The sequence below is a fragment of the Myxocyprinus asiaticus genome, chromosome 35 (assembly GCF_019703515.2).
Source record: "Myxocyprinus asiaticus isolate MX2 ecotype Aquarium Trade chromosome 35, UBuf_Myxa_2, whole genome shotgun sequence".
NCBI classification, from domain to species: domain Eukaryota; kingdom Metazoa; phylum Chordata; class Actinopteri; order Cypriniformes; family Catostomidae; genus Myxocyprinus; species Myxocyprinus asiaticus.
Genome location: NC_059378.1, coordinates 29,382,114 through 29,406,008, shown reverse-complemented (window position 1 = coordinate 29,406,008; position 23,895 = coordinate 29,382,114). Strand labels below are relative to the sequence as shown.

General features: G+C 39.7%; 1 protein-coding gene across 4 annotated transcripts in view; it reads right to left on the bottom strand.

The window, feature by feature from the left end:
- Positions 1-23,626, bottom strand: part of LOC127425938 (myb-related protein B-like) — a 42,581-nt gene extending 18,955 nt beyond the window's left edge. The window contains exons 1-9 of one of the 4 annotated variants that reach the window (XM_051672288.1): positions 23,411-23,626; positions 20,010-20,106; positions 18,279-18,350; positions 18,062-18,154; positions 15,785-16,005; positions 15,298-15,442; positions 15,152-15,214; positions 14,545-14,739; positions 12,608-12,880 (exon numbers count right to left, since the gene is read on the bottom strand). In XM_051672288.1, the coding sequence (XP_051528248.1) occupies positions 12,608-12,880; positions 14,545-14,739; positions 15,152-15,214; positions 15,298-15,442; positions 15,785-16,005; positions 18,062-18,154; positions 18,279-18,350; positions 20,010-20,106; positions 23,411-23,487 (1,236 nt within the window). In that variant the 5' untranslated portion in view covers positions 23,488-23,626. Of the gene's footprint in view, positions 1-12,607; positions 12,881-14,544; positions 14,740-15,151; positions 15,215-15,297; positions 15,443-15,784; positions 16,006-18,061; positions 18,155-18,278; positions 18,351-20,009; positions 20,107-20,732; positions 20,983-23,410 lie in introns of those variants that run through there. The other 3 variants (XM_051672289.1, XM_051672290.1, XM_051672291.1) reach the window with 3 other exon arrangements.
- Between the last annotated feature and the right edge of the window lie 269 nt (positions 23,627-23,895).

Here is a 23,895-nt window from a genome sequence, read left to right as displayed (position 1 = left end):
ATGGGTTGGGGCACCCCATAAAAAGAAGGAAGGTTATTTCTTTTCTTAAACGTAAGAAATATGATATAGTGTTTCTTCAAGAAATGCATCTTTCCCCGCAGTAAGCTGAAAAATTTGGGAAGATATGGGGTGGACATGGTTTCTTTAGCGCTGGCTCAAGTAAGAGCAGGGGGGTCATTATATTGATAAATAAACATCTACAATTCAAATTTCTCAAACAGATTAAAGATAAATCAGTCATTTAACCAGTCAAAAGAGTCATTATTGTTTTAGCAGAAATTCAGGGGCAAAGTTTGATTTTGGCTAATATTTACGCACCTAACGCTGATGATCATGGCTTTTTTATAGATCTTGAAGGGATGTTGTAAGCCGCTGACTCCCCTCATGATATAATATTGGGAGGAGACTTTAATCTTTTGATGGACTCAGTCCTTGATCATAGTGAAGCAAAAGTGTGCAAGCCACCTAGAGCAACATTGACGCTTCACAGGATGTGTAAAAATCTTGGTCTTACAGATATTTGGAGACTTTTGAACCCATCTGGGAGGGACTATACATTTTTTTCATCAGTCCATAAGATTTATTCTAGAATAGATTTTTTTTTTTGATATCCAAATCCCTCATTTCATCTGTTGTTGATTGATCAATTGGAAATATCTTAGTCTCAGATCACGCCCTGGTGAGTTTAGAGGTGTTGCCACAAACGGAGAAAAAGATATCTTAAAGTGGCAACTATATTGTATCCCTTTTGCAAAATCCTGATTTTCAACAAATGTTAAAGACTGAAATCGATGTCTATATGGAGACCAACTGGTCCTCAGTATCCTCTGTGGGCGTGGCTTGGGAGGCACTTAAGGCAGTTCTTAGGGGTCGGATCATACAGTATGCCTCATTCATCAAAAAATCCAAAGCACGAGAACTTGTGGAATTGGAAGAGAATATTAAAAGTGTCGAGGCAGAGCTGAAGCGCCGAATGTCGTCTAATGGCCTCAGAGAATTGACCCGTTTGAAATACAGATATACTATTTTGTCGCGGAAAGTGGAGTTTTGGTTATTCAGGGCAAGACAGTCATATTTTGAGTCGGGGGACAAAGCAGGACAATTTTTGGCTAGATATATAAAGCAGAGAGAGTCTTTTTCTACCATTCCCTCAGTGAAATCTGCTGGTGGTGAAATATTTACCTCGGCCACTGATATTAATAATGTTTTTAAAGAATTCTATCTTGATCTCTATAGTTCCACATCTTCATCCACTGATGAAGATATTAGGAACTTTGTGGAACCAAAAATTCTCTTGATTCTGAAATAACCTTGGAGGAGATTGACGAGGTAATTAAGGCCTTACCTACAGGCAAGGCTCTGGGGCCAGATGGCTTTGCCACTGAATTTTTTAGATCTTATGCTACAGAATTGGCTACACTTATGCTAGAAGTTTATACAAATCATTAAAGAATGGAAAGCTTCCCCCAACCATGACACAAGCCTGGATCAGTCTGATTCTTAAAAAGGACAAAGATCCAAATGAGTGTAAGAGTTACCATCCAATTTCCCTGATCCAGCTAGATGTAAAAATTGTCAAAAATTCTGGCTAACCGATTAAGTTATGACATCTCTTATACATATAGATCAGGTGGGGTTTATTCGGGGCCACAGCTCTTCTGATAACATCAGGCGTCTAATCAACATAATGTGGTCAGTAGCGAATGATCAGACTCCAGTCGCTACCATCTCACTTGACACCGAAAAGGCATTTGATATGGTAGAATGGGATTATCTTTTTAAGATTTTGGAAATATATGGGTTCGGGAAGACTTTTATTGGTTGGATAAAGTTACTTTATAGACACCCTGTAGCAGCGGTACGAAAAAAATGGATTAATTTCAGATTATTTTACTCTGGATAGGGGCACCCGGCAGGGTTGCCCTCTTTCCCCATTACTGTTCTGTCTTGCCCTGGAACCATTAGCAGCCGTGACAAGAAAGGATGGTGATTTTCCAGGGGTAGTGGCAGGAAGTGTGGCACATTTGCTTCTGCTTTACGCAGATGATATTTTATTATTCGTCTCTGACCCTACTAGATCTATGCCTTGCCTCCACAGGATTATTCATTCCTTTTCTAAATTTTCGGGATACAGAGTTAATTGGTCTAAATCCGAAGCTTTGGCACTGACAGCGTACTGCCCAGTAACGGCTTTTCAACCGGGCACCTTTCATTGGCCCAAACAAGGCATTAAGTGTTTGGGCATTTTATTCCCAGCAAATTTATGTGATTTAGTTAGAGTTAATTTTGACCCTTTAATTGAAAGGTTTTCGAGCGATGTGGGCAGGTGGGCTTCATTACATTTATCTATGATTGGGAAGGTTAATGTTATTAAAATGAATTGTATTCCAAAATTCAACTTCCTGCTACAGTCTCTCCCTTTAGATGTCCCCCTCTCTTATTTCATAGCATAGCAAAGTCCTTTATTTGGAATGGAAAATGTCCCAGGTTAAAGTTACATAGGCCGATTGACAAGGGTGGTCTAAGCCTACCCAAGATTTTGTTTTATTATTATACGTTCGGTCTTAGGCATTTGGCTCATTGGTCGCTTCCAACTGAGAGAGCCCCTCCCTGGTTTCTTATTGAACAGGAAGTCCTTGCCCCTATTTCACCATTGCAAAGCCTTTCGATCAAACTAACTGGAGAAGTCACACCCCGTCATTTCACATTTGCATGTGATTTGGACTAGAGTGGCCACAGTATTTATTTAAATGTTACCTCAAGTATATGGCTGAACCCCAAATTATGTATCAATAAGTCCCCTTTCTGTTGGTCAGAGTGGATTGTGAGGGGGGCTACTACATTCGGCGACCTGTATGAGAGTGGAGTGTTGAGAACTTTTGAGAATTTGGGTCATCATTTTGGGATTCCCAGATCTCAGTTTTATAGGTATTTACAGCTACGCCACATGCTCTGTACGGTTTTTGGGAGTAACACTCTCTCTTAAGAGAGAATATAATATAATAATAATATAATTTATGACAGTCCGTTGTGAGACATAAGAGTAAGAGTAATAAAGTGCAGTGCTGATGTATTTTGATCGTGGGAGATCAAGACAGATATCATGAAGTCGGCTGGTGCGGGTCCTGATGCTGTGATACCGCCTGCCTGATGGTAGCAGTGAGAACAGCCCATGGCCCGGGTGGCTGGAGTCTCTGATGATCCTCCGAGCTTTTTTCACACTCCGCCTGGTATATATGTCCTGGAGGTAGGGAAGCTCACCTTTGATGATGTGTCTGACAGTTCGCACCACCCTTTGCAGTGCTTTGCGGTTGTGGGCAGTGCTATTGCCGTACCAGGTGGAGATGCAGCCAGTCAGGATGCTCTCTACAGTGCTGGTGTAGAACTGTGTGAGGATGTGGCGGTTCATTCCAAACTTCCTCAGCCATCTTAGGAAGAAGAGGCGCTGATGAGCCTTCTTCACAACGGCTTCAGTGTGGATGGACCATGTTAGTTCCTCAGTGATGTGGACACCAAGGAACTTGAAGCTGCTGACTCTCTCCACTGGTGATCCGTTGATGGTGATGGGACTGTGTTCTCTGTCTTTTCTCCTAAAGTCCACCACAAGCTCCTTGGTCTTACTGACGTTGAGGGAGAGGTTGTGCTCCTGACACCAGTGTGTCAGAGTGTGCACCTCCTCTCTGTATGCTGTTTCATCATTGTCAGTGATCAGATCTACCACCGTCGTATCAACAGCAAACTTAATGATGGCATTGGAACTGTGTGTTGCCACACAGTCGTGTGTACAGGGAATACAGGAGTGGGCTGAGAACACAGCCCTGCGGGGCTCCAGTGTTGAGGGTCAGTGATGAGATGTTGCTGCCCATTCTAACCACCTGGCGTCTGCTTGACAGGAAGTCCACAATCCAGCTGCACAGCGAGCTGTTTAAGCCCAGAGCCCAGAGTTTCACATCAAGCTTGGAGGGCACTGAGCTGTAGTCTACAAAAGGCACTCTCACATATGTGTTCCTTTTTTCCAGGTGGGAGAGAGCAGTGTGTAGTGTAGATGCAATGGCATCATCAGTGGAGTGGTTGCTGCGGTAAGCAAACTGCAGTGAGTCCAGTGAGGCAGGCAGCACAGAGCAGATGTAATCTCTGATTAGCCTCTCAAAGCATTTGCTGATGATGGGGGTCAGAGCAACAGGACGCCAGTCATTTAAGCAAGAGATTTTGAGTTGCTTTGGTACAGGCACAATGGTGGACGTTTTAAAGCATGTGGGGACCACAGACAAGGAGTGGGAAAGGTTGAAAATGTCCATAAAAACACCAGCCAGTTGGTTCACGCACGCTCTGATAACACGGCCCGGAATGCCACCTGGACCCGTGGCTTTACGGATATTCACCCAGCGGAAGGATCGGGTTATATCTGCTACAGAGACGGAGAGTGAACTAACCTCTGTAGCTTCGGCCGCACGAACATCGCTATTAATCCACGGTTTCTGGTTAGGGTATATCTGTATTGTTTTGGTCGGCACTACATCATCTATGCACTTCCTGATGAAACATGTTACGTATCAGCGTAGACCTCGATGTCGTCATCAGAGGTGGACCGGAACATCTTCCAGTCCACGTGAACAAAACAGTCCTGTAGCATAGAATCTGATTGGTCTGACCAGCACTGGATCGTTCTGAGGGCGGGTGCTTCCGGTTTCAGTTTCTGCCTGTAAGCGGGCAGGAAGAGAATGGAAGAGTGGTCCGATTTTGTCAAATGGTGGGTGGGGGAGGGATTTGTAGCCATCCCAGAAGGGAGAGTAGCAATGGTCCAAAACCCCATCCCCTCATGTGTTGCAACTGATGTGTTGGAATTATTTCGGTGCGATTGACTTGAAGTTGGCTTTGTCTTTTTTTTTGTGATTAATATTTTTATTGATTTTTTCAAAGCAAACAAAACAAACAAATCATATATACAATAAATCAACATTAACTCCCACTACTACCCCTCCCCAATCAAGAACTCCACCCGACCCCAAACGAACATCCCAGTGGTCTTACCTAAGTACACACTTATACAGAGAATAAAATAATAACAATGAATAAACAAAAAAATATATAATAAAATACACACACACACATACATTTTATATATATATATATATATATATATATATATATACACACACACACATACATACATTCCACCACACATTCCCCTTCATTCACTCAACACTACCATCATTATTCTAGAACACCCATACACATGTATATATGCATATATACATACACATACAATAAACATACAACTCTAAACTATATTCCTCTCTCCACAGACCTACTCCGAGAGCCCCCCAAAAACATCAAATATTTACCTCATTTCCCATTAAAAGAATCCCATAACCCCAGCCTTCTACATATTACCTACTCGAAGGCTGCCACGCTTCCCATCTCCTCGCACCACTTCCGAATTGAGGGTGCTCCCACCGACTTCCAACCCCTTAAAACAATCTGCCTGCCTATCATCACACTGGTGAGGATCCAATCTTTAATGTGTTTATTGCCTACGTTGTTGACCGCCCCATCATCCAAGACACAGAGTCTGGGGCAAAACTAAATCTGAATGCCCAACATGTCACATACAAAACTCTGTATCTTCAACCAAAATTCCTGAATCTCAGCGCACCAACAAAAACATGGGCCATGTCTCCATCCTCCGATTGGCAATGCCAGCAGATGGGTGTGTCTTTAAGACCAAGCCTTAACAGTCTAGAGGGGGTTCAATAGAATCTATGTAGAATCTTGAATTGTAGAAGTTGCACCCTTGCGTCTCTAGATGCAGTCTTGACGTTTTTTAGAATCCCAGCCCACACTCCATCCTCCAATACCAAATTAAAATCTTTCTCCCATAATCTCTTGAAAGAGGTTAAAGCTCCGTCCCCCAGCCTCTGAACTAGCAGGGAGTAATACACTGATGCCTCATGACCTTTTCCAAAATTGGTAATCACCACTCCCAGAGTATCTGCCGCACTAGGGGGGTGCGTGCCACTCCCAAAAACAGTGCAGAGTAGGCAGTGCAGCTGTAAATACTTACAGATAGATCTGGGAATTCCAAAATTTTTAACCAAATTTTCAAAAGGTCTCAATACTCCACTCTCATATAGGTCACCGAGTGTATTAACCCCCCTCACAATCCAATCTGACCAACAGAAAGGGGACTTATTAATGCATAGTTTAGGGTTCTGCCATATGCTCGAGGCTACGTTTAAATAAATATCTGAATTTACACTTTGGACACTTTTGTCCATATCGAGTGCAAATGTAAAATAACGGGGTATGACTTCTCTGATTAATTTGATTGAAAGGCTATGCAGGGGCGAGATGGGGCAAGAGCTTCCTTTTCAAAACCAAACCAGGGAGGGGCTCTCTCAGGTGGAAGTGACCAATGAGCCAAATGTCTGAGACCGAATGCATAATAATAAAACAAAATCTTGGGTAGGCCTAACCCACCTTTGTCAATCGGCTTATGTAACTTATTGAAATTTAACCTGGCACACTTACCATTCCAAATGAAGGACTTCGCTATGCTATCAAATTGCTTGAAATAAGAGAGGGGGACATCTATAGGGAGAGATTGTAACAGGTAGTTTAATTTTGGAATACAATTAATTTTAATTACATTAACCTTCCCAATCATCGAGAAGTGTAATGAAGCCCACCTGTCCACATCATTCGAAAACCTTTTTATTAAGGGATCAAAATGAACTCTGACTAAATCAGACAAATTTGCTGGGAATAAAATTCCCAAATACTTAATGCCCTGTTTGGGCCACTGCAAGGCGCCCGGCTAGAAGGCCGTTACTGGACAGTACGCTGTCAAAGCCAAAGCTTCGGACTTAGACCAATTGACTTTGTATCCTGAGAACTTGGAAAAGGAATTAATAATTCTGTGGAGGCAAAGCATAGATCTAGTGGGGTCGGAGACGAATAATAAAATATCGTCTGCGTAAAGCAGAAGCTTATGTGCCACACCTCCTGCCGTCACCCCAGGAAAATCATCCTCTTTTCTTATTGTGGCTGCTAATGGTTCCAGGGCAAGACAGAACAATAATGGGGAAAGAGGGCAACCCTGCCGAGTGCCTCTATTCAGAGTAAAATAATCTGAAATTAATACATTTGTTTGTACCGCTGCTACGAGGTGTTTATAAAGTAACTTTATCCAACCAATAAATGTACTCCCGAACCCATACATTTCCAAAATCTTAAAAAAATAATCCCATTCTACCATATCAAACGCCTTTTCGGCGTCAAGTGAGATGGCAGCGACCGGAAACTGATAATTCACTACTGACCACATGATATTGATGAGACGCCTGATGTTATCAGAAGACCTGCGGCCCCCACCTGATCTATATGTATAAGAGATGTCATAACCTTACTATATCGGTTAGCCAAAATTTTTGACAAAATATTTACATCTAGTTGGATCAGGGAGATTGGATGGTAACTGTTACACTCGCTTGGATCTTTGTCCTTTTTAAGAATCAGACTGATCCGGGCTTGTGTCATGGTTGGAGGAAGCTTTCCCTTCTTTAATGATTCGGTATAAACTTCTAACAAAAGTGGAGCCAGTTCAGTAACATAGGATCTAAAAAATTCTACGGCAAAACCATCTGGCCCCGTAGCCTTGCCAGTAGGTAGGGACTTAATTACCTCGTCAAGCTCCTCCAAGGTCATCTCAGAATCAAGAGCATTTTTTTGCTCAGTCGTCAGTTTAGGAAGATCTAATGGTTCAAGATCAAGATAGAATTCTTTAAAGGCATTATTAATATCAATAGCTGAGTTAAATATTTCACCACCAGCAGATTTCACTGAGGGAATGGTAGAAAAAGACTCTCTCTGCTTTATATATCTAGCCAAAAGCTTCCCTGCTTTGTCCCCTGACTCAAAGTATTACTGTTTTGCCCTGAATAACCAAAACTGCACTTTCTGCGACAAAATAGTATTATATCTGTATTTCAATCGGGTCAATTCTCTGAGGCCACCAGATGACATACGGTGCTTCAGCTTTGCCTCGGCACTTTTAATATTTCCTTCCAACTCCACGAGTTCTCGTGCTTTGGATTTTTTTGATGAATGAGGCATACTGTATGATCTGACCCCTAAGAACCGCCTTAAGTGCCTCCCAAGCCACGCCCACAGAGGATACCGAGGACCAGTTGGTCTCCATATAAACACTGTTTTCAGTCTTTAACATTTGTTGGAAATCAGGATTTTGCAAAAGGGACACATTAAGGCGCCAACTATATGATTTCTTTTTCTCTATATGTGGCAACACCTCTAAACTCACCAGGGTGTGATCTGAGACTAAGATATTTCCAATTGAGCAATCAACAACAGATGAAATGAGAGATTTGGATATAAAAACAAAATCTATGGACTGATGAAAAAAAATGTATAGGCTCTACCAGATGGGTTCAAAAGTCTCCAAATATCCGTAAGACCAAGATTTTTACATATCCTGTGAAGCGTCAATGTTGCTCTAGGGGGCTTACACACTTTTGCTTCACTGTGATCAAGGACCGAGTCCATCAAAAGATTAAAGTCTCCTCCCAATATTATATCATGAGGGGTGTCAGCAGTTTGCAGCATCCCTTCAAGGTCTATAAAAAAGCCCAGATCATCAGCGTTAGGTGCGTAAATATTAGCCAAAATCAACCTTTGCCCTTGAATTTCAGCTAAAACAATAATGACTCTCCCTAATTTATCTTTAGTCTGTTCGAGACATTTGAATTGTAGATGTTTATTAATCAATATAATGACTCCCTTGCTCTTACTTGAGCCAGCACTAAAAAAAAAAAACATGTCCACCCCATATCTTCCCAAATTTTTCAGTTTCCTGAGGGGAGAGATGTGTTTGTTGAAGAAACACTATATCATATTTCTTATGTTTAAGAAAAGTAAAAACCTTCCTTCTTTTTATGGGGTGCCCCAACCCATTTTACATTCCATGTGGAGAGAGATAGTACACTCATATTAACATTTGACATTTTTATATAGTAGAAAAAATAAATTGCGTCAAAAACAAAAATTATACAGACCACATTCCCCATTAATGAAACAATCAAACCCTGAACTTCCCCCCGAACAAAACAAACAGAAAAAATAAAAACGTGCACATTAACCCCACGCATGAAAGCGCCAACCGCCGACAATCCCTCCAAACTCAAAAGGTCCATGAACGCCCACGAACCCCCACGACAACTTTACATAACAGAAAATACTTTGTAAAATAAACCCCAGCCAATAGGGAGAATGAACACAAAGAACGTGTAGATTCATTCACAGAACGGTCTCAAAGGTGTGATCTTCCACAAAACAAACTCCAGCCGATATATAAAACCGTTCAGATTCCTCGGACAGACAAACGAATGTTCAGTGAGCCGGCTGTTATGAGTTCAGCGGATGACGTAATCATTCCAATGACCCATAAAAATACTCAACAAAAACTCCAGCCAACAGGAGGAAAAAGCACGAAGAACGAACAGATTAATCCACAGCTGTTCCAAAGGAGTGTTATTCAAGCTCCAGCCGCTAGGCGGCACTAATACAAAAATAAACAAAACCGGCATCCCGGTTCCCACGGATGGTCGAGTCAATTCACTCGGAGAACGCATAAAAGTATATACCATGACTTACACAATCCGTCATCTTTATAAAAGACATCCTTTGTGTGAGCATGTAGATATTTTGCGGTCATCCGTAGTGTCCACTCTCAAACTGGCCAGGAACTTCAATGCAAATGTAATCTTTCGTCAACGCAAAAGTTTCTTTAATGAAAAGTGTTATTCACAAAACAAACTCCAGACGCACGGCGGAGCCAACACAAAAAGTAAAAAGAAACCAAAATGACGCCCAGCTTCCTCAAAAGCCAGAGTAAGTACAGCAAGTCGACCCACTCACATGAGAAACACCCAGTGGTTTACTCACCCATTCATTCAATAAAAGACATTGCCTGATTGGGACATGTAAATATTTTGTGACCGTCCTTCGTTTCTATTCTCAGTTTGGCCGGAAACATCAGAGCAAAAGTGATCTTTCGCTGATGTAAGAGTTTCTTACATTCCTTGAACCGATCGCGTTTCTCTCGTCAAACTCGCAGTCCGGGAACAAGAAAATATTATGGTTCTTCCAAGAAAACTTCCCTTTGCTCCTCGCCTGGCACAACACAAGATCTTTATCGGATGATCTCAGAAATCTGGCCAGAATTGATCGGGGCCTATCTCCCTCAGCAAATCTGTGAGCTCGCTCGATTTCCAGCTTGTGGCCTGTTATGTCGAGCAGACTCGGGAAAAGCTCGTCTAGGAATTTCACCATATCTCTGCCCTCCTCATGCTCAGGAATTCCAACAATTCGAACGTTATTCCTGCGGCTTCTATTCTCAAGATCTTCAAGCTTTTCAAGGAGATGTTCCAAATCAACTTTGGTCGCAGGCGGATTAGCGGTTAATTCCCTCTCCAAAAATTCCAGACAATTGATTCGTCTCTCAACATCAGTCACTCTTGAAACTAACTCAGAGAATTTTATTTCCATCGCCGTAATCGATCAACGTATTACAGCAAGATCCTCAAAGTCAGCAAGAAACTTCATCAACATCACCGACATGTTGGACAACTGGCGCTGGATCTCCTCTACCGCCGCGCCATCCAAATAGAGTCCCCGGTCTGTAGGCCTGTCGGGGCTTTCATCCTGAACACATAAGTGTCTTTTAACGTCTCCAGAGCCTGATGATTTTGACTTCTTTGCCATGTTGTGCCTCAAAGAGCAAATGTGTAACTGGGTGTATCAAATTTCACCAGATTATAACATGAAAATAATTAAAAATTTAGCAAAGTGAGCAGAGCTCGTCGCTCACATGTCTGCTTCTTGCATGGCGTCACGTGACCTCCCGAAATCGAAGTTGGCTTTGTTAAAGTCCCCGGTCACAATGAACGCGGCCTCAAGGTGTGCGGTTTCCTGCTCACTTATACTCCCATACAGTTCCTTGAGTACCCGGTCTGTGTCGGCTTGTGGGGGGGATGTACACAGCTGTGAATTCCCTCGGAAGCCAGAATGGTCGACACAGAAGCATGAGAAATTCCAGATCAGGAGAGCAGAAAGACTTGATAGAATGTACGTTCCTCTGATCGCACCAGGATTTGTTGATCATAAAACATACACCACCTCCTCTGTTTTTACCTGAGAGGTCTTTCACTCTGTCCGCTCGGTGCGCTGAGAACCCCACGGATTCGATGGCCGAGTCTGGAATCTCCGCAGTCATCCAAGTTTCTGTAAGGCAGATAATGCAGCAGTCCCTTGTTGGAAAGAGATCCGTGCTCTCAGCTCGCAGAGCTTGTTGTCCAGAAACTGAACATTTGCCAGTAGAATGCTGGGTAGCGGGGGGTCGATTTGCACGACATTAGTCTGACGAGAACGCCGGCTCTCCTTCCCCTTTTCCGGCTACGTTTCCATGGCTGGGCATTCCAGACAAAGGGCTCCGCTGTCGTGTTTGAAAACAGCAGGTCGGTATTGAGGAATTTGAAGTCTGGTTTTCAGTGTGCTATTGAAGAACTAATGTCCAAAAGTGTTTGTCTATCGTAGAAAATAAGGCAGACGACATCCAAGACGAAAAACACAAGAATTGTAGACAAAACAAACAAAAAACTGCAATATTGGGTCGGAGCCCACAACGCAGCAGCCATACTCGGTGCCATCTTGAAGCTACATAACTTTACAATAGTGATACATTTCTGCAATACTTTTTATTTAAATTTAGCTTTTATTTTGAAGTGTTTCTGTCTTGACGGATTTCTCTTTTCAGTCTGAAAAAGCCAGGCGCTATGGGACTCAGTGATTAGTAAACTGCGAAAGCCTGCTAATAATTAAACATGTATGTACTCTGTATGTGCCTTGCACAGCAAAAAGAATTTGCGCTCTGTCCGCTGTCATCTGCTACAAAGAGCACTCGATGCACATGACTGTGTTTTTCCTGTATGAGCCAAGGAGGAGCTTTAAAAAGGTATGTGCGGTGCAGCCAGTGTTGGCACAACACTGTCTCCACACATTTACTTGTGCTCTGCTCACATTTGAAGCATGCTGCATATACAAAGTAAATTATATATTTATCTAATTAAATTCCAGCTTTTGCAGTTAAATAATCTCACTAATCAAAACATAATGTGATTAGAATTTGTACGCTGATTGTTTATGTAATGACATTCGTTCTTCAGATTGTATTGGTTTTTGGTATCAGAGTATTTTTACGAGCACAAGTACAAATACTTGAGTGTGGTATCGGACCCGATTCCAATACCAGTTTCGTATCGGGACATCCTTACTGGCCACCATTCACTTACATTGAAATTACCAACACAGCTGAGATATTCTTATAAAATCTTCATTTGTGTTCAGCAGAAGAAAGTCATGCACATCTGGAATGGCATGAGGGTGAGTAAATGATGAAAGAATATTCATTTTGGGTGAACTATCCCTTTAAGAGACAACGTAGATCTACATACAATGATAGACAGAGAGACTTATTGATAGATGTCTGATTGAGAGTCAAATGGCTGTGTAATGCAGATAGCGTTGGCAGTACCTGTGAAGGAGAGAAGGGCAGGATTTTGACAGGTGTGCTCTTTGGGGTAATGGAGTCATTAGGGTTGGGGGAGAGAGCGATGTGGCGATGACTACGGCGACTCAGGATAGATGGAGGTGTCGCCCCACCAGGTGTGATGGGGATGAGTTCCCCTTTACTTCCCTTGCTGAGCTCGTGCAAGGTGCTCCCCTCCAGCCGAAATTGCAGCAGTTCAGAACTCTGGCTTTCCTCCGGCAGGTCAAAGTCTGACATTGTACACCAGCCTTCAAGGTCCTTATTGGGGAAAAAGTTAGTTTTTAATCAGACCTATACTCACTCAGCAGTATAGTCACCAACAGGGCCCAATAATATTTTTTTTCTGATGATAACTTGGGTAAGTACTTCAGATTTGTTCTTACAGTAAACTGTATAACAGTGTGGCAAAACCATTTTGCACCATTCAAAACACAATAACGTCTATAAAGAAAATCACAATAAATAATTCTGTTACCAAAAATCAAATACCTTTTATTGGCCCTTACTTCTTTCTGCTTTTAAAGTGTTTTGTGCTACCCTTACTATAGTTTAAAATATTCTGGCTAAAAATCAAACCCTGTTTTTAAAGTGTGCAACAGGTTGGGCAAAGCCTCTAGGATTAAGCAACTTGGGTCTTAACACAAGTCAAACACAACTCACTTGTCACATCACATCTTTTAGGCCACATTCATAAATACACAGGGAGTGTCACAGATAACAGGCAGAGCAAAATATGCTGTGCTAAGATCAAGTGAAAATACATGTTAGCCCACAATTGCATTTTCTTAATATAATTAGTCTAACTCACCCTTGCATGTGATATCCACCTCGGTTGAGAGAAGGGTATGAAACTAACTTATTTTGTTTTGTTTTTTTACAAATTTTGCTAGCCACTTAAATTTTTACAGCCAACTTTATCCAATATAAACAGTATATAGGCTATTCACAATCCATGAACAGTAAAATACGCACTGCTGGATTTAAAGTGATTTAAACTCCGAGCACCTCCTGATCATTTGCAGCACTCACATAATGAACAAAACTGTTTGCAGGCTATACTGACATAGACAAGAAACAAAACATAATGAGCATCTCAACATTGAAAATCTCAACAGGCCGCTTTACTTTTGTCTCTTCTTCAAAATATAATCAAATGTATTCCTGTTAAAGGCCCAAATGATTGTTTCTTTGTGTCTAAGCAATAACATCTCTTGTCAAATGTCACTCTTGCCCAGTTCAGACCTGGTATTAACACCTGTCACGGTAGATCCGATCACAAGTGGACATTGCTATACAGATGCGAACGGGGTCCAAAACTTACAGGTCGGCAGGAAGATAAGCTTAATTATCTACCACTGTTCAAAAAGTATCCACCTTTTGGTTAATTTCATACCCTGGTTGAGAATAAAAGAAGCACATATCGCCAGCTTTATCTTGATATTTTTTCTGGTAGATTGAGGTTTGTTGTTTTACACAGTACTTAATTTTTGCAGTTTTTGTGAGTCGTGTCTTACCCCCAACTGCCAGGTTAAGGCAATCGCAAAAAAAAAAAAAAAGTGTCTCGTCCAATTTAAATGTAGTGGCCTACTACTGCTCAGATGATTGAAAGCCAACATGTGTCGTGTTACAGACCTGATCAAACTACAGTCAAACATTCAAAGTGCTGCATAATACTGATAAACACATCGGCAGGTTGAACATGACGACGTATCGTCGTATCGATATAATTTGAACACAGCCCTAACGTACATGATCAAAGAATGTAAGATCTTTGGAAGTTGAGAACACAGCACTAGTCCAAAAATCCAAGCTCTATCAACTGGCCCCCTCCATCTTTATTGTTGAGCCCTGACCAAGGTCAATCACTGGATCAAATAACGGTGACCAAACATTGTGTCCAATGCTTTTAGGGTTTAACTCACTCCATCCATCAGCTCCATCACCTCCTTCAGTGTGGGGGCAGCCGAAGGCGAGAGGAACCCTGAGCTGTCCATGACCCATGTGGAAACATTCGAGTCTCCACCATCACTTTCACTTTTAGGGGTTGCTGGTGCTTTTGGGGTCTTTGGAGATGCAGTTTTGGGTATAGCACTGGCTTTTTCAGGTGCATCAGGATCCTGTAAATATGTAGTAATATTGTATAAAAAACGAGTATGTCTCCTTTTTAGGGTTATTACATATTAAGGCTTAGAAATAGTATTCAGAGATGGAGCAGGAGACCAGCACATCATCTTACTATGCTGAAATGTGCATCTGAATGATCTGCTTTAAATACAACACTCTCAGCTTCCTGTTGCCCTGTGAATGTATAAAATGATTGACAAGCAATAAAGCACCTCAAAGTCTTCAGATTATCAAAGAATCTGACTGTGGCCACATTCACATATTTCAGGTTTGATATTTCAGGAATATCTGGAAGTTAATAGGGACATCTGCATGCAATTCCATTTAAAAAAAAAAAAAAAAAAAAAAACACAAAGCACATTTAGTATTACTAACTTTTTGTATTTTAACATGTGATCACTATACCTGTTTTAAAACTTGGACTGGTAGGCCAAGTCCAAGTTTAGCTCCATCACAGGAAAACTCCACCTACAAAACACAAATCAATGAAGAGTTAAACCAAAAAACCCTTGCAAACAATTCACAATCTGTTAACTAAGAACTGAAAATACCTGTTGACTGGACTCTTCAGGTACCACCACTTCATTGTCTGTCTGCTGTATCACATGAAGTGTTGTGTCTACCACAGAGTAATAACCTGTCTCAACTTTACGCTTGATGGTGGAGTTCCAGTGGTTTTTCACCGCATTGTCCGTTCTGGAAAAATAAAAAAATAAAATTCATTTCAGATGCGGCTCAAAAGTTATGACTTTTGATTAATGATTACTGACTTTTTCTTTGTAATAACATGCACAATAAAACCAGGAAATGTAACAAAGAATACAGGGTCATTTTTTATTTCATGTTGATGTTTTTAAACAAACAAATGATAAACTTTGAATGGTGATCCAGCACTTTATATTATACAACATCAAGAAAAAGCCATATTGAAAAATATATACATTTAGAATTGGTTGCTTATGGCATCACTAGAATGTACAGCACAAAACTAGATGCACGGAATAAACTAATTTAAATGACATTCTCCAGTGTGGTCACCTTCCAGGAAGCAGCTTGGCAATCTCCGCCCAGCGGTTGCCCAGTACACAATGGGCCTTGTAGATGATGAGATCTTCCTCTGGAGTCCAGGAGGACTTCTTCACATCTGGATTCAGGTGGTTGTGCCAGCGTTCTCGACATTGCTTTCCTAGACGGCCTTTCAGGTGCTTGGCCACCATTGCCCACTGCTTGTTGCCGTACTTTTTCACCAGCTCAATCACCTATAACACAACACATAAAACAAGAAATGTGCAGGGATCCCACACTTTTTAGCCAGTATATTTCTATTATTTGTCCATTATAGTTTTTAATTACTTGTCTCCAGTAAGACCCTCAACGGAGTGATTGATGTTATCGTTGGTTTGGGGGCAAGTTTTATTCTACACAAGCACTTACATAAACCTTGGCTTTTTTCAATGATACAGAGCATAGCTAGAAAAATCTATATTCAGTACAAAAATTAACTTATTTTCGTGATTTTCCCAAGCCAATTTAAAATCTGATATTTCAAGGATTTCCATGACTGCGGGAACATTGCCTGTGGATTATGATTTACTCAGGGGTGTAAAGTAACAAATTAAAAATACTCTAGTTACTGTAATTAAGTAGTTCTTTTTTTATGGAATTTTACATTAGTTAAAAATGGTATAGTTTTCCTTGAGTACATTTTAAATGCTATAACCATACTTTTATTTAGCTATTTTCCCTCCATCTGTGTTCACTACTACCCTGTCAACATTGATTGGCTAGGGAGAGAATAATCAGTCACTTGATTCCTGTCAAATAAAAATCGTGTATAAAATTTTTTAAACAGCAGCAATAGATATTATTCACAGCAGCGCCATCTTTGATTTTTGACAAGAATGACAACGAGGCTGTAAGGGATAGACTTTCAGTCTCTTCAATGGGTTGTACAGTTGTTTCAAGTTTTTTTGGATCATTCCGCTGACGAAACATTGAAAAAATATATTTGAGAAATTTCAGTAGACAAAAAACTTCAGACAACATGAGCTGTGAAAAATCAGATGTGATCTAGGAGCTTTATGATAGCTTTATATGGTGCATGATTGAAGAGACGCCACGGTAAGTCTATCCTTCACAGCATCATTTTCATTCCCGTCAAAAATAAAGATGGCACTACTGTGAATAAGGTCTATAGACCTGGCGCCAACTGCTATTATACATGGAGGTGGAGGGTAATGTGGAGGATGCCTCCAGCAGCAGCACAACACATAGAATGCCACACCTGAAAGGGTTTTCGCAATGAAGAGGAAGAAGGGCAATTGCGTGATCGTGTCATGTCAGCTTTGCTTGCCAAAGCCAGTCAAGATATCAGCATTCAAGAATTCTACCTCGAATTTGAAGGAACATATCAAGGTAAATTTCTGATTTCTACTCGAAAATTCTCACTAGAATTCAAATGGGTCACATCAGTGTTATGGTCTGCACGCGATAACTAGGGAAGCCCAGCTGACGCACGCAGAGCACCATAGTTCTGTGATTGTGATTTCCACACATTTGCGTGCAAACCAGACTTTAATCACAACATGCAAACGCGTATTTCAGATGAGAAGCATATTTAGCATGTATAAAGTGCAGAATGTGAGATATCATAAAATGTACCTCTGCAAAAAAAGTTCAACGGACCTGCTGTCGCAACCCTATCCGAACAGACCTGCAAACCAATTTTTGGGTTGTGACCCACCAGTTGAGAAACACTGCTTTAATTGACAGAGGTTCCAAAAAGAGCATTTGTATTTTAAAAGTTGGCAGTCAAAAATAAAACTGTTGGAGGATACCAATATTTTACATTCTTTCTGACAAAAAGCCATAAAAGAGAATGTGAATTACAGTATGCTACATTTTTAAATGGCAGTGTACAATATTTATTAAAAGAGAGCATAGCATTCAACACAATACCCACTACTTACAACTCTTAAATACTTTTAAATGTGCTACTTTTTTACTCTTAAGTGCTTTTAGTAGAGGTACTTTTACTCTATTAACACTTCATTTTTTGAGGAGTAACTGTAATTTTGCTTAAGTATGATTTTTTTTTTTAGTCCTCTTTCTACACCTGGATATAGGCTTACTATAATAAAAAAAAAAAAGTTGTGTGCCTCTCAAACAACATGTAGAAATTGTGCAATTTATTATACGTTGCAACTGAAACATTAAAAAAATTATCACTTTGGATAACCAAAACAAATGTTATTGCTGAAACACACACACACACACACACACACACAGCTCAGTTATTTTGTCTGTGCATCATACCTTTTCATCCTCCTCCTTGGTCCAGGGGCCTTTAACAAGATCTGGATCCAAAACTTTAAACCAGCGATGCTGACACTGATGTTCTGAGCGATTCTGAAGAACAAGTGTCAGTGTTAGAGCAGACTAATGTTTGACAGTACAAATGAAATGGAAACAAAGGACAAGGAATATTTAAACTGAATCTTGAATAGATTATTACGGAGTAAAAAATTCTTACAGTTAATAAGCTGGCAATGTACTTCCAATCATTTGATCCAACACTGATCACCAATTTTCGCAGCTTATCATCCTAGAAGATACAAAGCCCATTAATGAATATCCTGTTTTATTTATTTTTTTGCACAATGGTTTAAGGGCTGGGCGATTTGCAATATATATCATGCTCTTGTCAAAATGTGTTAACCAGAAGAGATTTTGCTATACTGTTGAAACAGTGTTAGATATACGTTTGTGTCTGACCTAGAGGTCGACGGATTTATCGGTTTTACAGATTAATCAGTGCCGATAGCTGCTTTTTGGAATTATCTATTATCCAAAAAAATCAACACAGACAGTTGGCAATAGTTTTTTTCCCCTCCTCCATGTTCCTCTGTGGCCAAAACCCTTCATCTGGTGAATACATATAGGCTATAAAAAGCTTAATTTGTTGAATATTTACATATAGAGGATTGTAATGGAACCAAGTCACTGCCATCATCACGGTTTATGGACTAAATCACAATTATGAATACGAAATGTTATTTAAAAAAAAGACACATATGAAACAAATATTGTTGAACGTTTATTTATGGAACCTTTATTGATTGTTGAGTTCATGTTGATTTTGACTGACAGTGTTGCTAGAGAAAAGGAAGAAAGTCTTTTATATTACCAGAATACCAGACAATTGACAAGCAAACTCTGTTGATGAATGATGAGCTACTGTTAATGAATTTCTGCTTATAACACCCATATGATAATGTTTATAGTATTTTTTTCTCTGTAATACATTGTAGATGATTGTAAGAGTGCATATTTTGTTTGGAGGCACAAACATTTCAAAATAAGAGTCCCCAGTATATTTTGGGCTTGTTTATAGTTAAAAGTCCCACATTATGCACCAAACCTTAATTTTTTTTTTTTTTCTGGTTATTATTGGAATTTTGATTGCACAATAAGCCTGCATCTAAGATTTTACTTATTTTGGACTCTTGTAGCCTCTATGTCTGTGCCCATCACAGTTAGCCAAAGAAAGACTAAGAAAATGTTTTATCATTCAATAAGTCAATTTTAAAAACTATCGGTCAATTTATCGGTTAGCGACCCTTTTCACCAGCTCAGTTATCGGTCGACCTACAGACTGAATTATCTATCTGTTTTATAAGTGTTGACATTTTGAGATTTAATTTAAGTGTTACTGTGAATTTGCACTGATTGCTGACTTATTGATTTGTTATGAATAATCTTATCTTTTGGTTTGTGTCCATTAAGTTTCAAATAAAGAGAATATCAAATGAGATTAAGTACTTTTCATTTGTAATGTATTTCATTCCCTGGAATATTCCAGAATAGACATATTTAATACATAACCCATTCCTTCTGTAGAAATTACTATATTGTCATACAGTTACTATATAAAATTACTCATACTGAGATATAAGATTTTGGTCATTCCATTCCATTCACCCCTAATCTGAGCAATGGGGGGGGGGGGGTTTACGGTGTATTTTAATTGTATACGGTCTTCTTATTTTGTGCATACTGTATATTGTATATTATTAGGTGTATATTGTGTTGTGTAACAAGATGTGTAAATTGTGTTATGTGTAAATCAGATGTTTATTGTAATTGTCATACTGCTTTGTTGCTTGGAACTGCACCCAAGACTTTCACCCACTGTTGCACTTGTGTATATGGTTGAGTGACAATAAAGGGATTTGATTTGATGTCTTTGTTTATATTAGCATACCTCCTCTTGGGTCCATTTCACTTTCACTTTTCCACAATCTTTCTGGTCTGCTACATCTGAATCTGTGTCCTGACACATGGCCTCCTCCTCGTCCTCACTGTTAACACACGAACACAGCAATGTAAAGGGCTGGTAATACAAGAAGAACAACACCATCTACAAATCATCAAACACTGGCAACAATGTGTTTAGGATTCAGACACCATTTGGCAGACCAGAATGTTTACACTTCGGTTTGCCTAGTAGTGTTTAGCTATGTCGGATGAAAATCTCAGTTTTAACAAAGTTTAACTTAAGCAGTATTAATATAAGACTACTCTCAACATTCTCAGATCTTCATAGCAGTGCATTGTATTAAGTCAAGCTGCACACTCTCAAACTGCTAGCGAGATTTGTCAAATACATGTCAACAAAACGTGATGCAAAATTTAATTTATTAAACGTTTACAAATTGCAATGGAGATAGTTTTAATAACGTCTGTATTGACAAAATCTGATTTTAAGTTTGTTAACATAGTGCTGAAATTGCACGACTGCTGGTTTGTTGTCTCTTTTTGTTCTATCATTACGCGGGGTCAATGCAGTCTTTGCAAACTTAGTGTCAACAATTTTACAACTCCATGCTTTGTTGCATGCATCATTTGTGTAATTTTGCTGTACTAAAGTGAGCTGTACTCTATTACAGTAAACAAAAGAAAACAATATATGACTTTGTGTACTTACCCACGAGCCCACCACGACATGTCCCTTATATTTATCACAATTCACCAATAAAACAGACTTTTACGATGACGCTGTGCAATCAAAAGCAAAAACATCTGTGATGTTAATAAGATGGTCAATCAAATGCACTAAATACTTTTATTAAAAAGAGCACAAGAACTAGGCGGTACAATTCCTCCACGCTCAAGATTCTATATCGCGCTTCTTTTTCTCAACCATTCCCGCGAGTGACGTCAGTGGACACAAGCTGCGCGCGCATCTACTGGAACACCCGACTATGCGCGTGCGCGCTCTGTTGTTAAATAACCAGAGCCCTTTTACCGAATTGCCTATAGGCTTAGCATAAAATAGCAAATGATGCCACAGTCCCATAGAAATTCACTGGCGAGGAAGCAAGAGGTCGTTTTTTTAAATGGATGTCAATGGAGGAGATACTTCAGTGTGCTGAATAAACTGCTTTTGTGAGGAAACAGCTCATCACTTGAATTGACCGCCTGTCCGCTAACCTCTAATATGTTTTACACTAAACAATCATTTTGAAATTAACTATATGGGGAGTTTACTTCGATAAAATTGCTTTATTATAAGAGAAAACACAGACAATTTTGCGAATGGGGGTCAGTTTACGGCTCTTCTCATACATTTGTATTGTATCCGCAAACGGTGACTTACTGTCATAACAAGCTAGTTGACCGTTGCGATCTCTACAAACGCGAAGGTTATTATGTAGGTATAAAAGAATCTATGACTGTACAAGATCTCTGGAATAACTACAAGTTATGAAAATATATTAACCAAACGTGCAATTTATAGAAACTATTCCTCAATAAATATTTTGTGTTCAATAATAATAATGTTGTGACATAGCCCTATCACACCCGTTTGACTTCCCATTCATGTTATGCATTTAGAAATATACAAAAACTGCCATAATTATATCAGGAAAATATTTTCCTGATTATATTAGGATATTTTAGTGATTAATGTAGTTAATTTTCTCAATATGTTTGTTACCTGATATTTAACCCATTTTAAGGTTTAAATATAATAGATTTCAATTTCCACAATGTATTTCTTTAGATCGTCCGTGCTGTTTACATAGTTATATGCTAAAGGCTGTGTTGTGTTTAAAAAATAAAATTTTATATAAAAAATGCACGTGTTCCATTCATAGTCATACTGCTCTAAAATATGTTGAAAACTGGCATATGCTTTTTCATCTAAAATGTAAAATCTTACACTGGCGGCCAAAAGTTTGAAATAATGTACAGATTTTGCTCTTATGGGAAGAAATTGGTACTTTTATTCACCAAAGTGGCATTCAACTGACCACAATGTATAATCAGGACATTAATAACGTGACAAATTACAATTTGAAAAAAAAATTCAGAACTTCTTAAACTACTTCAAAGAGTTCTCATCAAAAAATCCTCCACGTGCAGCAATGACAGCTTTGCAGATCCTTGGCATTCTAGCTGTCAGTTTGTCCAGATACACAGGTGACATTTCACCCCACGCTTCCTGTAGCACTTGCCATAGATGTGGCTGTCTTGTCGGGCACTTCTCACGCACCATACAGTCTAGCTGATCCCAAAAAAGCTCAATGGGGTTGAGATCCATAACACTCTTTTCCAAATATCTGTTGTCCAATGTCTGTTTCTTTGCCCACTCTAAACTTTTTCTGTTTCAAAAGTGGATTTTTCTATAAGTGGATCAGTCTTCTCTTTACTGTTGTACATGAAACTGGTATTGAGTGGGTAGAATTCAATGAAGCTGTCAGCTGAGGACATGTGAGGCATCTATTTCTCAAACTAGAGACTATGATGTACTTATCCTCTTGTTTAGTTGTACATCTGGGCCTTCCACATCTCTTTCTGTCCTTGTTAGAGCCAGTTTTCCTTTGTCTTTGAAGACTGTAGTGTACACCTTTGTAGGAAATCTTGAAAAAAATGACTTTTTTCAAATAGTGATGATGCTGTTTTTTACACCAGTAATGTCCTGACTATACTTTGTGATCAGTTGAATGCCACTTCGGTGAATTAATGTACCAATTTACTTCCAAAACAGAAAAATCTGTACATTATTCCAAACTTTTGGCTGCCAGTGTATGTGTACTGCTAGTGGGGTACTTTTGGAACTGCACGCAATGAAATTGGTGTGATAGCCCATTAGCACTGTAAACAGAGAAAAGAGCCCTCTGAGCTTTGCAGATAATCATGAAGGTTCAGGCATGTCAATCATTTTGCCTGTTCGGTAAATTCTTAGCGCATAAAATGCTCTTAAGTGTAACATCTATGATGAAAATACTCAATTAAGAATTTCATTTTGTAGAACTGACCAGGAGCTATGAGGGACTGTCACTGCCGGACCTTGACAGAGGCTTTTTTATAGATCAGAGTGTATCTTTATCAGCAGTTTCAGTCAATAGGCTCTTGAGACCAAGCAAAGGCATAGTGCTGGAGTATTTAGAGACCAACTCCACAGCTGCACCATGTCTGAACTACTCTACAAGTATTTTATCCCCTTTAGTTGCTCTCAGCAAGAACATTCTCTCTCCAGGCAACACCCTGACCACAGGGCTGAGCAGTCCAGTCAAAGGCAAGTCTTTCAAAAAATTTCAAAAACCCAATCTAGCAGGCTTGTTAGACCTGTCTTGTGTTGACCTGACCACCACCCACCTCTTATGGGAAGTCTCCGTCGTAAAACCCATTGTGTAGAGCCCAAAGTCATGCTTGGAATCCACCTGGAGTCCCATCAGCACCCCCTGAGCTATCACTTATATGGTCAGGAACATCACCTCGTCCTCCTGTTTCAGAAGATCTTCAACGCTCCTGGAAAGAAACAATATGGCAGGGATCTAGTCAAGTTCCTGCTATTCCAGAGCTTAGAGATGAAAAACAGAGTTTATCTAACTTTGCGTTTTGATTATCAACCTATTATAGGTATGTATGCATAAATGTTTTTTGGAAATTATCCTTCATAATAAATGAGGTTATTATAACATTTATAATGTTATTATCTCTTTTTGACAGGCAACATTGTGCTTATTAGAATTGCACCCAGAAGTATGTGAACATGTGTAAATGTATTTATACTATATTTAAGTGTTTTCATCAAAAATAATGTTTTAAATTGCATTTAAAATGTTGGAATTGTTAACATT